Source organism: Nanorana parkeri, unplaced genomic scaffold (genome assembly GCF_000935625.1).
Source record: "Nanorana parkeri isolate BGI_ZX_2015 unplaced genomic scaffold, ASM93562v1 scaffold199, whole genome shotgun sequence".
NCBI classification, from domain to species: Eukaryota; Metazoa; Chordata; class Amphibia; order Anura; family Dicroglossidae; genus Nanorana; species Nanorana parkeri.
The window spans coordinates 38,105-53,875 of record NW_017306467.1 but is presented as its reverse complement, the minus strand read 5'-3'; the positions used below and the strand labels follow the sequence as shown (position 1 = coordinate 53,875).

General features: G+C 43.0%; 1 protein-coding gene across 1 annotated transcript; it reads right to left on the bottom strand.

Moving 5' to 3' along the window:
• Positions 1–12,390: 12,390 nt before the first annotated feature.
• On the bottom strand, positions 12,391–15,229 carry LOC108786258 (putative uncharacterized protein DDB_G0271982). Its single transcript, XM_018555505.1, has 2 exons — positions 15,054–15,229; positions 12,391–12,799 (listed from the first exon to the last, which is right to left on the bottom strand). Exons 1-2 carry the CDS (start codon positions 15,099–15,101, stop codon positions 12,473–12,475), a joined length of 375 nt encoding a protein of 124 aa, XP_018411007.1. The 5' UTR covers positions 15,102–15,229; the 3' UTR covers positions 12,391–12,472.
• Between the last annotated feature and the right edge of the window lie 542 nt (positions 15,230–15,771).

Here is a 15,771-nt window from a genome sequence, read left to right as displayed (position 1 = left end):
CGCCCTCAGGCGGCCGCTTGCCTTGCCTTGCGGTAGCGCCGGGCCTGCATTCATCCTCCTGTCTATGTCACTGAATGTCCATACCGAGGTATGGACAAGGACGGGAGATAGAACCTGCAGTAGCCCCATGATCCACTGATCGTAGTTGCAATGCTTTACTGGCTACAGTGCAACATTTGTTTTATAAAGAAGTGCAAAATTGTTTTATAAAGAAGTGTGCTCTTTTTTTGCCTTTAATACTAAACATACACTTTTGAGTAAAACTGTAACGCACATTGGACTCTTCCCCTCCAGGCAGACATCACTGCTGTACACTTACTAATATAAGAGGTCAGTTGAATTTCATGAAAGCAGGGCTGCAAATCTCATTAGGAAGAAGTAGGCACTGTGCCTAGAGCTCACACTTTCCAGGGTCCAGAAAAGAAGGAAAAATAAAAATAATTTGCAGTTATCCACACCCTTCTTCCTTGGGCAAAGTAAACAACAAAAAGCTTCTATTCTTACAACCCTCTATCTTAGTCCATGCAAATAGTCCTGGCTCTTTCTTCTTCTAATTGGCTTCTGGTGTATGCGCATAGTCTGACTGTAGAGGTCACGCATGAATGCTTAGAAGTATAGCTGAACGAATTTGCGGAAAGTAATGCAAATTGTTTAGAGCAGACCTTCCCAAAATGGACACTGGCTTAACCTTGCATTGCAGCTCTATTGGTTTATTTCAATACCCACATGACAACTGCTATACCATCCTATAATGGTGGCTGGGTGCATAGCGGAGATGGAAGCAGAGCTCTGCTAACATAAATGGGATTGTGGGGAGACAGTGCAGTACAATAAAGGCGACTACTTAAAAAGAGCCCCAATTGGAAACAGCGCCCAAGATCTAGAAGTGATAAAATCCAATCCAACATAAAAGGGTTGGAAAAATCATAATACAAGTCACTTCTAAACAGCAAGCAGAGTGCCATGGCCAGCAAGAAGTGATGAATTTTATTGACAGGAACAAAATATAATATGCATTTATTTGTAAAATATAAAAGATGTGGTTGTGTCAGGTAAATAGATACCAAACACGTCAAGCCTTTACCACTCATCAATTTGTGTGATTGATGACCCTAGAATAATTGCACTCATTCCGGTGATGTTGGTGGTGTAATTATTGTTTTCACACGGAGGTGCACCCGACACATGCTTGCATTTGTGTGTACGTAGGGGACTTTAACTTCTTTTTGTTTTGTTTTTTATATGTGACTACATTTTTTAATTGTAATTTTTTTTAACACTTAATTTTTTGCTATCATATCATTATTATTACCATATCATTATCATTACCTCTCAGGTGTCACGGACTGGGTGTGAAGCTCCGCCTCCCCGCCGGTGATGTCATACGTCGCCTCCCTCCTAGTCGGCCTAAAGCCGTGAAAATTCAGTTGCACAGTGTTTGTGCAATGAAGCTGGACACTGGCAATTGAAACTCTCCATTAAGCAGCTCCTGAGACAGCAGTTGTCACTGCTGTACAACAAAAGTTCCCCTTCCATCCTCCGCTGGCTGCAGATCTTACCTGACACAGCAGTTATCACTGCTGAGATATCCTTTCCATCCTCCTCTGGCAGTAGATCTTCTAACCACTTCCACTGCTGATTCCTTCCCAGCAGGCATCTATTCCACACCACAAGTGACCTCTAATGATCTGGGAGAAATTGTATCTGTTACGCTTCCTTCAGATGAAATCCACTGGAGCCTGAAGTTGCCTTGTACCTGGCTGTTAACCCTTCAGCAGCACCCATGCAAAACTAGGAACCTATTACAGATCCTCCCTGCTATCAATCATACAAGATTGCATCCTTATCTGAACACTTCCTGCGAGTACTTTAAAGGAGAACTATGGGGTCAGGGCTTTTCCACATAGTTCTCCCAAGGGTAACGGGAGGACACAAACTAGCGTCCTCCCGTCACCCTGAGCTCACTATACCGCGAGCCACAGCTCGCGGTATACTGAGACGCCGGGACGGATCCCGACATTACTGTTGAGATTCACCCAGCTGCGGGATTGACAGCTGGCTCTGCCCATCTAGAGGCAGAGCCAGCTGGGCCCGCCCCCTCCCCCGTCCGTTCCACCAGTCAGCGCTGGAGGATCGGACAGTGGAGGGGGGGGGAATCCCTGCAGGGAGCCATGAGTGACAGTCACGGTTCTCTGCAGGGATAGATCGAGAAGTGATCGAGCGACGCTATGTGTTCGCTCACTTCCCGATCTATTGAGTCGATGTGTGACAGTTTCATTGTCACACGTCGGCTCGAACTATGAGGCTGAGTGATTTTCACTCGCCTCATAATTCTCCTTTAAGGACTTCCTTTGTTGTACCTGCAAGTATATATTTAATTCCTACCTTATTGACTATTTAGGTTTACCTAAAGTTATCTGAGGAAGTGAAGTAACTATCCTCTAAAGAGTTCTGTAGATATTCCTCTGAACTGCTATTAACTGGCGTAGTATAGTCAAAGCGCTATGAACGGATCCTGGTAATTGAGTGTTGTATGTGTAAGATTACTAGGGGTGCTGCCAGACTTCAGCCGGGGGGAACTGTAGAACTGGAATACAAAAAGAACAGAAGGGCGCCCAACCTAGTGCAGGTTATTTTTATTTTAAAAGACACAAAGGTAAAATTGCATTGGTACTCACAATGGTAGGTCAAAAAGCAGCTCGTATGGATGATTTCACAGAAACAGCAGCTTCAGGACTGCAATCTGTCTGTATGCCACTGCAGTGTGGCGTCGTTGACGCGTTTCCGGGGGTCACGCCCCCTTCCTCAGAACGTCTATATTTAATTCCTACCTTATTGACTATTTAGGTTTACCTAAAGTTATCTGAGGAAGTGAAGTAACTATCGTCTAAAGAGTTCTGTAGATATTCCTCTGAACTGCTATTAACTGGCGAAGCTGTTTTCATGCAACCCTTTTGGGGTGGAATTAACCCTTGATTATATCCATAGCTGAGAGACAAAATATCCAGATATCCATGCTGAGTGTTACAATAGGGAGCTAACAAGCCCTCTATGTGATAGCAAAGAGGATGTGGCAGGTCCTTTTTATGGAGACATTCAGGGTCTATTAGACCCCTAATGTCACCCATGGAACCCAAAGAAGCTGATGAAGGACAGATCATGCTTTGTCAGCTTCTTCTTTGGCCACAGCAGCCAGAGAAATTACAAACTGAAGTGATGCAATATATATCACTTCCGGGCTACGTGATTGAAGTGGAGATCAGCAACTGAAAGTGTGCCAAACCCGGGATAGCAGGCAGCAGGGGACACACACTTCCCAGCTCCATACAAGCGATCAAACGGCTCTATAACCACTTGTATGTGTCAGCCATCGCCGCTGCAGCAGCCGTGATCTTGGTATATAACCGGTTCAGGAATGTGCAATTTATATTTGTATAGTGGTCCTGAAGTGGTTAATTATCCAATCATGTACAGATAAAAAAAGGGAAACAGGGATTTTCTTTTCACATTGTGTGAACATTCTCAAATCCTTAATTAAATTAGCGTCAATGTGTGAATGGGACTGTCTATTTTTCAGCTGGCTCTAGGACAGCACAAGACTGACGAATCCTTGAAGATCTTGGGTGCTCCCAGACTGTCTTGTATACTGAACCTAACTATCAGCTGTATGGAGCCAGTTTATAATTATCAGACTTCCCCCTAGAACCACATTTGTGCCTCAGGGGTTTGTCTTACATTTTTCTCGATTTTTGGTGTGTTTTTAATGCATTTTCATGCGTTTTTAAAGTTTTATACATTTTTTGTTTTGGCCAATGACAAGCAATATCTCCTTCAGCATCATTAGACATTGTCTTTTTTCGAGCTTCTTGCTTCCTCTGTTGTTTGCCTGGGTAGTGTGCCGAAATCTCGTGACCACTATGCCAAAGTTTATGGCAGAAGTCGCAGCTACAGCTAAAGAAGAGGTGAAGAGGAAGCGAAGATACTGTGTCCAGCTAGTGATCACAAATAGAAACGAGAGAGGCTCTGAACAGGCAGACAAAGGCTTCGACATCCAGCATTCTGCAGCCTTGTCTCTCCACCTCCCTTGCACCGTGTGTAGAGTAGAAGTTGCAGGTGAGGGGCCCTGTTATGGAAAAAAAAAAACACTTTAGAGAATGCCTGTACATCTGTTTTTGATACAGTTTTTGATACAGTTCCATTTAACTATGGGACCAGAATTGCACCAAACAGAGGACATAAGGCATGTTAAAAAATGGACAGAAGGAAATTGCATGGATGTGAATGCCATAGAAAAAGATGGAATTCCTGTTGTGCGATATTGCACAATGAACAAAAAATCATCTTTTCCTATGGTGCAGCCCCTAATAAAACATCAGTACATGATGTATATTAAGTAAGTACTGTATACTTTTCACACTGACTTTTAAGGCCTCATGCACACGATGATTAAAGTTGCTGCAAAGACCTGTAGATTCTTGCAGCAGGAAGCCCAGTTAGGTCCATACAGATGCGTGCGCTGTGACCATTCAAGTGATCCTTCCGTGACTGTCTGTGTGTAATCCTATATAGAATGATTACCTGCGTATTGGGAAAGATGCTTGTCCCTGAATGAAGAGAGACTGCGTCCAGGGACAAGCATCTTTCCCAATTGCGGGTAATCATTCCATGCACGATTACACGTGGGCAGTCATGGACAGATGTCACCACTGCCACTTGAACTGGCACAGCGGCATCTGTATGGACCCACCTGGGATTCTTGCCTTAGGTATCCCCAGCAGCATCTTCAATCGCCATTTGCATGAGGCCTCATTTTTTTGTATTGCTTATACTCAATAATTGTTAAGAGTTTATAATGTATGTCAGCTTTGTAGCAATCACCACGCCACAAGCTCAGATCTTTAGACCGAAAGACTGAAGATGAAATAATATCTTGGTTAATGTGCAGTTTATGCAGTGCTTGCAGATCTGGATTGTGCCTAAATCTTCATATGACTAAAGCAAATCAGCCCAAACTCTAATCATTATCACCTGCTTCTGTGTCAGATCCCTACAAGAGAGAAGATACTCCAGCGCCCCCATGTGGCCATTTAATGCTATGAACAGCCATTGTCACTATGTACAGAGGTTAGATTATTCCATTTTAGTGTGGAAAAATATTCCACTTTTGTATTTAAAGTGACACTATACTCAGGAGTTATTTGTTGTATTAGTAACCTAGGATAAACATTTTGCTTTATTAAATTAAAGTTGCACTAAACTCAGGAGCTAAACCTTAAAAATGCATTCAAGTACATTAACTATTAACAAAAATGTATTCGGTTTGTGTATTACTCAGCTGTAGATCCCCAAATCATCTCTGAATTGGTCTCCGACACTGTCCTCCCTTCTGGAGGTTGGCTACTTTTGTTCTCCATGGTCCCTGTGTGTGTTGTGAAGTAGCCACTGTGGCTAAGCCACCGCTCCAAGCTCACTCCCGTGATGGACTAAAATATTAAATTCAGTTAACTAATTTGTACTGAAATTGTAGTCCATCACGGGAGTGAGCTTGGTGCGGGGGCTACTTCACAACACACACTGGGATCATGGAGAACAAAAGTAGCCACCCTCCAGAAGGAAGGACAGTGTCAGCACCAATTCAGAGATGATTTGAGGATCTACAGCCGAGTGATGCACAAAGAAGATATATTTTTGTTAATATTTGAGGTACTTGAATGCATTTTTAAGATTTAACTCCTGAGTTTAGGGTCACTTTAAATAATAAATATTTTAGAGAAATCTATATATCAGGCCAAAAAGAGGGACAACTGAGGGGGATAGAGGGACAGAGGAATTTGGTCCAAAAGAGGGACAGTCCCTCCAAATAAGGGACAGTTGGGAGCTATGGTTATGGGGCCTGGGGTGGAGGGAGTCCCTTTAGGGGGGCTCTTGAGGCAAATTAAACATCAAAACTCTGTGTGGATGTGGAGATAACACACATCCAATATTGCATCATTAAGGATTGCAGATGTTGCTGTTGACACTGACCCTGTACCCCCTGTGACATTCCCATTCAAGAACAGTTGATGTCAGACGCATAAGAGGAGACATCAGAATTGTTGCCAATAGTCACAGATCCCCTTTGCAGGCTGTGCAGTAAGGAGAATTTGTTTAGCTGTTTTAGTAGTGCCGGCTTATTGCCCTCAGAGCTTTTGGTCATCCCGGCCAGCACTGAAATTAACCCTGTATGCCTAAAGCAGTCTTACTCAGGCTGTAAAAAATCCTAGTGTGTCCCCCCAGGTAAAAATTGACAAGATGGCTGTTTGTGGTACTGCCAAAAAAAGCAACAGTTTAAAGACATTTGCTTTAAAGGAGAACTATGAGGTGAGTGATTTCCACTCATCCTCATAGTTAGAGCTGACGTGTGACAATGAAACTGTCACACGTCGACCTTATAGATCGGGAACTGAGCAAACATATACCATCGCTCGCTCACTTCCTGATCACCTCCCTGCAGAGAGCTGTGATTGTCAGTCACCTCTCCCCACAGGGATTCCCCCCTCCCCTCTCCGATTTTCCGGCGCTGACTGAAGGACGGACGGGGGAGGGGACAAGCACAGGTGGCTCTGCCTCTAGATAGGTAAAGTCCGCTGTCAATCAGCCAGCTGGGTGGATCTCGACAGTATTGTCGGGATCTCTCCCGGCTGCAGTACTCTCAGTATATAGCGGGCAATAGCCCGCTATATACTGAGCTTTGAATCACGGGAGGAGGTTAGTATATGTCTTCCTGTGACCCTAAAGAGAACTATGGGACAAAAAGTTTACCCTATAGACTTTTGCCATAATATAACATTTTTTTATGTTAATAATTTTTGAGGGGGCTGTATGGAGCACAAATAAGTAAGTATGGATTTGTAAAGGGCACGTAATAACAGAGGTCTCTAGCATTCTCATGTAATGCGGCTTCAGTCTATGCCTGTCTCCTGAAGCATATCTCCAACTCTTAAAGCATATTCAGAGTCCATGACCATCTCTTTCAGCATGTGTGCACTCTCTGACCATCTCCTTCAGCATGCCTGCAGTCTCTGACCATGTCCTTCAGGATATCTGCAGTATCTGACAATCTCCTTCACCATGTTTGCACTCTCTGACCATGTCTTTCAGCATATCTGGAGTCTCTGACAATCTCCTTCACCATGTCTGTAGTCTCTGACCATGTGCTTCAGCATCTCTGACCATGTCCTTCAGCATGTCTGCAGTCTCTGACCATGTCCTTCACCATGTCTGTAGTCTCTGGCTATGTCCTTCAGCATGTCTACAGTCTCTGGCCATCTTTTATAGCATGTCTGCAGTCTCTGACAATTTTCTGTAGTATTACAGTCACTACATAATGTGTGTGGCCCTTGGTGATGTCAGGGGTTATAATATTAAGAAAGGTGACCACCACTGCTCTAAAACATTCCCCTTCTTTTTAATCAGACATGTTCTATACATACATACATACTATTTTTATCTAACAGTATGAGTATTTCTTTGCATTTTTACGTTGTAACAATTCATTGCAGCAAACATGGCTGCAGAGCAGTGGTTCTCAACCCTTCTAGGGCCAGGGACCCCTTGGTAACATTTGCCAAGTTGTGGTAACCCCAACGGTAAAATTATTATTTATTAATATTATTACTGTATTATTAATAATATTTTTTATTTATCTTATTTTTAAATTTTTTAAATTTTATTATTGTTTACTTTTTATCACTTTTTTTATTTACTTTTTTTAAACTATTATTTATCTTATTTTTTTCTATTTTTCATTTCTTTTTCATTTAAAAAAAAACTTTTTTAGCAATTTTTATTTATTTATTTGTAACTTTTTTTTTTTACTTAACTTTATTGCGATCACACAGGCACTAACAATCCTATGTGTGATAGCATTTGGAGGTGACAGGTTCTGTTTATTGAACCTGTCACCTCCAATACAGGAGTTCTAGCACAGCATTGTGCTGGAACTCCTGTGACAACTGAGACAAGAAGGCTGTGTGTACAGCGTTATTGTCTCACTGTTTACACAGAGCAGAGCAGAGCGGAGAAGGAAGTTCTCTGCTCTGCTCCCCGCTCTCCACCCTGAACTAATTTGCTGTGGTCCCAGGTCCCCAAGAAAACCACGGCTGGGAGGGAGGCAGCCGGCTGGGATGGAGCAGCAGGTTAATTACAAGTGATGTCGGTGGCTAAACAGCCACCGGAATCACTTGACCGACTCCTCTGCTATATTTCGGTCGCGACCCACAGGTTGAGAACCACTGCTGTAGAGCAACTGGCTATGTAGTTAGTGCTGTAACTGTTTTCAAAACCTTGGCATATGTTTCACTGAGGTCCTTGTCTTTTGTGAAGTGAAGGGCTGGTTGTAGAGGACCTTTCTTTAAACTGAACAATAACTGAATTGTTTCTGCTACCATATGTACAGTTTAGGGCATAGCAAGGAGAACAGCTAGATTTTCAGGGCCTCAGATGCAGCTCCCATTTCCTCTGTAGTGTCATACAAAATATTTTTTCTTCATTTTCTTATCAGTAAGGGAAATGGGGAAGAATACTGTTTTTGCTTTATTGATGATAACCCTGCAGTTGACATAAGGCCTTCCTTCAGGAGGTCTCTCTTACAATAACCGTAAACCATTAACACTGCAGATCTTTGTTGCTTGTTAGCTACCAGACAGCAACAACAGTTCCCAGTAATATGTACAGTGCAGTGCTGCTGAAATGTAAGCTTTATGCTCCCATTTCACAAAAATCTGTGTGTAAAGGGTGGGAGGGCCACCAGTTGAGTATCACTGAATATGGCTTTATAATGTGGCACTTAAAAATTGTAGCATGATCAAAAATTTGCCTTTATATTAGGAATGCACGGATACAGAGTATTAAGCACTCACACTCGCCCAAATGCTCTGATACTTACCTCCGATACCAGGACTTCCAGTCAGAGGGAGATCTCCCTCAGACTGCAAGTGCCGAGCGAGCATGAAGCCAGCTTCCTTTCCAATCAGGAAGCCGGGCGGTGGGTTATGACCCGCCTCCCGGCTTCCTGATTGGCTTGGAAGCTGGCTTCACTTGTTGCTAGGCAGCTTGGCTTCACCAGGCTGCCAGGCTTCACCAGCCAGGCTGCCTAGGAAAAAGTGAAGCCGGCTTCCTAGCCAAACAGGAACCCGGGAGGCGGGTCATGACGTGCCTCCCAGTTTCCTGATTGACTAGGAAGCCAGCTTCTTTTATTATTGTTTACTTTTTATCACTTTTTTTATTTACTTTTTTTAAACTATTATTTATCTTATTTTTTTCTATTTTTCATTTCTTTTTCATTTAAAAAAAAACTTTTTTAGCAATTTTTATTTATTTATTTGTAACTTTTTTTTTTTACTTAACTTTATTGCGATCACACAGGCACTAACAATCCTATGTGTGATAGCATTTGGAGGTGACAGGTTCTGTTTATTGAACCTGTCACCTCCAATACAGGAGTTCTAGCACAGCATTGTGCTGGAACTCCTGTGACAACTGAGACAAGAAGGCTGTGTGTACAGCGTTATTGTCTCACTGTTTACACAGAGCAGAGCAGAGCGGAGAAGGAAGTTCTCTGCTCTGCTCCCCGCTCTCCACCCTGAACTAATTTGCTGTGGTCCCAGGTCCCCAAGAAAACCACGGCTGGGAGGGAGGCAGCCGGCTGGGATGGAGCAGCAGGTTAATTACAAGTGATGTCGGTGGCTAAACAGCCACCGGAATCACTTGACCGACTCCTCTGCTATATTTCGGTCGCGACCCACAGGTTGAGAACCACTGCTGTAGAGCAACTGGCTATGTAGTTAGTGCTGTAACTGTTTTCAAAACCTTGGCATATGTTTCACTGAGGTCCTTGTCTTTTGTGAAGTGAAGGGCTGGTTGTAGAGGACCTTTCTTTAAACTGAACAATAACTGAATTGTTTCTGCTACCATATGTACAGTTTAGGGCATAGCAAGGAGAACAGCTAGATTTTCAGGGCCTCAGATGCAGCTCCCATTTCCTCTGTAGTGTCATACAAAATATTTTTTCTTCATTTTCTTATCAGTAAGGGAAATGGGGAAGAATACTGTTTTTGCTTTATTGATGATAACCCTGCAGTTGACATAAGGCCTTCCTTCAGGAGGTCTCTCTTACAATAACCGTAAACCATTAACACTGCAGATCTTTGTTGCTTGTTAGCTACCAGACAGCAACAACAGTTCCCAGTAATATGTACAGTGCAGTGCTGCTGAAATGTAAGCTTTATGCTCCCATTTCACAAAAATCTGTGTGTAAAGGGTGGGAGGGCCACCAGTTGAGTATCACTGAATATGGCTTTATAATGTGGCACTTAAAAATTGTAGCATGATCAAAAATTTGCCTTTATATTAGGAATGCACGGATACAGAGTATTAAGCACTCACACTCGCCCAAATGCTCTGATACTTACCTCCGATACCAGGACTTCCAGTCAGAGGGAGATCTCCCTCAGACTGCAAGTGCCGAGCGAGCATGAAGCCAGCTTCCTTTCCAATCAGGAAGCCGGGCGGTGGGTTATGACCCGCCTCCCGGCTTCCTGATTGGCTTGGAAGCTGGCTTCACTTGTTGCTAGGCAGCTTGGCTTCACCAGGCTGCCAGGCTTCACCAGCCAGGCTGCCTAGGAAAAAGTGAAGCCGGCTTCCTAGCCAAACAGGAACCCGGGAGGCGGGTCATGACGTGCCTCCCAGTTTCCTGATTGACTAGGAAGCCAGCTTCATTTGTTAGTAAGCAGCCTAGTTTCCCAACCCAGCAGGAAGCCAAGCGGCATGTCATGACTCCCGTCCCGGCTTCCTGGTTGGTCAGGAAGCCACGCTGCCTAGCAACAAGTGATGCCGGCTTCCTACCCAATCAGGAAGCTGGGAGGTGGGTCATGACGTGCCGCCTGATTGGCTGAGAAGTCGGCTACACTTGTTGCTAGGCAGCTTGGCTTCCTGACCACTCAGGAAGCCAGATGGCACCTCATGACTTGCCGCAGATTGTTCAGAAAGCCAGACGGCCTCTGTAAGTGCATAATAAGTCCTGATAATCTGGGGACACGGCCCCGGTATCTGGTATCGGCGAGTATTAAAAAAATAAAATTTGGTACAGAAAAACTTGTATCGGTGCATCCCTACTTGATATGATTTCATTTTATTTGTAGGCAAAACATATTATTTTGTTTTGCATAGAGTAGGGAATAGTTCATTTTTTATTGTCATTGTCCTACAGCAGAAAGTAAGAGAAAATCCCTTCTAAAGTGGGGTATACACGGTTCTATTTTTTTCGTTCCCATGGGCTGGTGACTCAAACTACTGAAGCCGGAGGGCCCGTATTACAGCCAAAGAACCGGACTTTCCACAATAGACAGCAATAGAACCCTCAGTGTTTCCCTCTCAAAAGATTTTCTTTAGGCCCAGTTAACACCTTTGTGATTTAACACGTGTTGCCCAAAACATGACATGACAAGTACCTCTTTTGGTGTGAGAACGGGCCTTTTTGGCCCCATAGACTTTAACAGTGTAGGAAAACCACATGTAGCGTGCGTTTTTGTATGTTTTAGTGCATGACAACAAGTCCCCACCACTTAGCAACCTCTACCTTATTTGACTATCTCTGGCCAAAAAAAAAGTGCTGAACACGTGAAATTACACACCAAAATGTTATATGTTAAAACATGCATTATAAAGGCTGTAAAAATCACTGGGAAATGCAGATGCAAAGGTGAGAACCTAGCCTTAATGCATGAAGGCCCACATCTGTGCAAAGAGAAGGGAGTATATTTCCAATAGAACTGCCTTTATTAGAGTTAGTTATGCATGTCACATAATAAATGCAATGTTTCAGAACCCACAAACAGTCCCTTCATCAGGTAAAGTGACCTCATCAGGCAAAGGTGGTCACTTTACCTGATGAAGGGACCCCTTGCAGGGTCACAAATGTTGCATAACTTACTCTACTATAGGTGTTTTTACTTTAGAAGATTGCAGCCTGGTAGCAATATATTCTCTTCTGTCCACCTACTGCTACAGCACCCCACAGCAGTGCATATTTCCAGCCTGGTCTGGTGTACGATAGAGATATACATTAGATCTATGTATAGAACACACGGACAACAGCTTATGTTTCAGATATCAGGTTGTTCCCTTGTTTCATTATTTTAGATAATTGTGTTTGCATGTAAGAATTAAAGAAATAAATGTCTCCTTTCAAGTACAATACTTCTTTATTTTCCGGGATCTGTGCAGCCACATAGACTGCTAATCATAGGAGAGATCTGGGGACTTAAGTTAAAACCTGCACTGCAGATCTGATGCCTATATAACTAGCCTGATTAAAATGGTGTTCCTGATGAGGGATACAAATTCCTCATGATGAAAGCCTAATCACTGCGACTGGCTGAACTCTTTTTAAAGGACTTATCATACTACTATGATGGTATGTACACAAAATAAGTTATTTCTTTTTCTTCTGCCTCTGCTTCTCTGCTTGTCTCTGCTTTTGTTTGTCAGACTGTCTCTGTCTCTGTTTCTCAGCTTGTCTCTGCCTTTCTCTTTGCCTTCTCCTCTCCTTTTCTCTCTCTGTGTTTTTATCTTTTTCCCTCTGTTTTTCATGGTCTTTTCTTCGTTCTCGCTCTCTTATTTTTTGGCGGTCCTTCTCACGTTCCCGTTGGTTGCTTTGTGCTTTGTGTATACCACCCACGACGGCTGCAGTAAAGATCAGCTCTCCGTCTACTTTGTCACTTAGCTCCTCTTTCGGCTCTTTCTCTGGGCTCTCCTTGTACTAGAGAAGAAATAGGAATAGTTAGTGTACAGTTCAAGTAATAAACAGATATCACTAGTCTCATGTCATGTTCTTTTTCTTTAACATTATGCAAGTATACATATAGAGTAATTATTAAAATAATTGTTTTCAGCACAAAACCTTTGGCACCAGTGTTCTGCGCACATTTGTGGTGTGTTGTTTGATTATTAGTGAAAAAATAATCTTATTGTTCAGCTGATAATGAAAATTAGCATAATATAACAAGTCATAATGAACAGGTTCAGGTTAGGGTTAAGCGTAGGGATGCACCAATACCGTTTTTTCGGGATCGAATACGAGTACCGATAATTGTGTTCCGGTACTCGCCGATACTGAATACCTATACCAGAAGCCTTATTACGGAAGCCAGGCAGCATGTCACAACTTGCCGCCCGGCTTCCTGATTGCCAGGAAGTCGGGGGGGGGGGGGTTAATGACTCGCCACCTGGCTTCCTGATTGGCCAGCTTCCCGACCATTCAGAAAGCTGGGCGCGAGTCATTACACCAAGTGACAAGGCCCTCTGGAAACGAGTGAGCGTGGAGCTGGCTTCACAGCCAATCAGGAAGCCGCGGGGGGCGGGTAATGACTCGCCCCCCCCTTGGCTTCCTAAATAGCCGGGAAGCCAGCTTCATGCTCCCTGGCGACAAGGAAGCATGGAGTCAGCATCCTGGTCAATCAGGAAGCTGGGCAGAGTGTAACTCGCTGCCTGGCTTCCGTATCAGGAGCATTTGGGTGAGTAAGGGTACCCGCCCAAATACTCGGTATCGTCACCAATACCAATACTAGTATCGGTATCAATGCATCCCTAGTTAAGGGGCTATATTATGTTTAAGGGTTAGATTTAGAGGCATGTTAAAAAGGACCTAGCATTGGAGTATTTTTGATTATAAAATACTAGGGAACAAAAAACTACCCTTGCAATGGGGCTATCCCATATTGCAAGGGTTAAGTGCTCATTTTGTCATCTTCCTGCTCTGCCTTCCACTGAGCATATTCAAAATATTGGCTGACAGCACTCTGCACAGAGTCCCGATTGGCTCAACGTTCCGCTCTTTCTTTACCTAGTGTAAGTGTTGCTATACAGATTACAGGGGTCTGATTATCTGGACAGAATAAGGCATTCATGCTAGGTTTATTTAAAATTGCATGAAATTATTTTTTATTTAATTCATTTCTAAATAAAATGTGATATCTGCCTGGAGTTTAGTAATGGTTAGGGTTAGTTTTTTAGGGGCAATACATTTCTTTTTATCAGGAGTGACAATTTTATTGGTGCCAAAACTGTTGCACTCAAGCCCCCATTTACCCTGGAGCGTCACGTCAGTGAGCATCGAGTACATGCACATATTTGGGTGTTTTTAGCAAGGCACAAGAATGGCACCGAAGCATGACTTCACTATAGACGCAAGTTTTGTTGCATGATTTGGCACTCAGCGCTCAGAGAAGCAGGTATTCACACATATGTAAGTGTCAAAGAACTTAAACAGATGGTGATCAACAAAGCATGGGGGTTTGAAGACAAGTGCCAATGGAAAGGTAATATTTGCTCTTCTTTTACAGTGTGGGGTATGTTTACTTTGGACCTTGTGGTGACAGGGTCACTTTAATGTAGTCTACTTGACTTTGTAAGCTGGCAGTAAGCAGGCATACCATTTTCTTGCTGTGGCCACTGGCAGGCGGCTGGTGTGAATAGGGCCTTAACCTTGCCATACACAGATTAAAAACTTTCTTGTGAATCATCCAAAATTTGAGCCATGGGTGGTCCTGTCAACACCACTCAGCACAACAAACTTTAAAGTTGGCCAATCAGTGACTGCACCCAAACATCTGCAGTCACTGTTCGGGTATTCTAACAGTTGCAGGAGCCGACCATCATAATATAATAGCTGGCAGGGGAGATTATTCCTCTTTTTAAGCCCTGTTGGGCTGAATAAGAGAAATCTTTGTGTATGGCCAGCTTAAACTAAAGAATAATCATGATAATATTGGTCTAGCATTCTTAAAAGAAGAATTCCCTTTAAGAAGCATTCCTCATACTTTTTCTGCTGTCTATGTGAAAATAACACCACATGTTCTTTGTTGTCTGTGATGTTCATTGTGTTGGAATTACATTGTATACCAATCAGTTTGCTACTCATATGACCAGTGACAACACAAGTTCTATTGTGTTACTGTGTACTGGCTGTGCCTGCACTCTTTGACTTCAAACTTTGAGCTGTCGGAATAACTCACCTCTTCCTCCGAGTCAGTTTCTGGGCGCAGACAGCTGCAGCTACTCATTGCTGGCTTCTGGAAATGGAAGAGACTTCACCCAGCTGAATGGTACATCAGGTGGCAAGCTTTACTGAGCAGTAAATGATGGCGGATCTGAATATATACTATCCTTGGTGGAAAAGGTGTGGAAGCCTTAATAACAATGGGTGGCGAGCAAGTCCTAAGGGTAAAAATTAAATACAAAGTTAAAACCACACCCATATTTGTTTCTACATGCATATTCTATTGCGTAATCATGAAAAATGAATGTGCGTGTAGAAATAAAACTCATGACCCCAACAAACAGTTGTTTATCTGTGGCTGTGCCAAAATCTATAAAGCAGTTTCATTGTCAAGTGCTACTGCTTACAGCATTTCTTCTCTAAAGAACCCAAGACTTCTTATGAACTGTTTAATAGTTCATATTCTTAGGTAACTGTGTTTCTTCCTTTTAAATATTTTTCATTTAAATAGTAGATGATTATTCCTAACACACTCATTGGGAGGGAGCAATGGAGATTATGCAGGGAGGCTACATCTAATTTGGAGTGCAATCTTAGCTGAGCCAGTCAAAGTCCATTATAGCAGGTTGAGGAGGGAAATTGATTGTTTTCAGCCAGCTACAATTTTATTGGCAGTGTAATCCTCCCGTTTACAATCATACCCAGGGCTGTTCATTTCTTGAGGCAGTGTGAGG

Excerpts from the sequence above, each read along its gene's own strand:
- LOC108786258 (XM_018555505.1), bottom strand. The coding sequence starts at position 15,101 with ATGAGTAGCTGCAGCTGTCTGCGCCCAGAAACTGACTCGGAGGAAGAG. Across the intron at positions 12,800-15,053 it reads AAACTGACTCGGAGGAAGAG|TACAAGGAGAGCCCAGAGAA; the intron begins GTGAGTTATTCC and ends TTTCTTCTCTAG.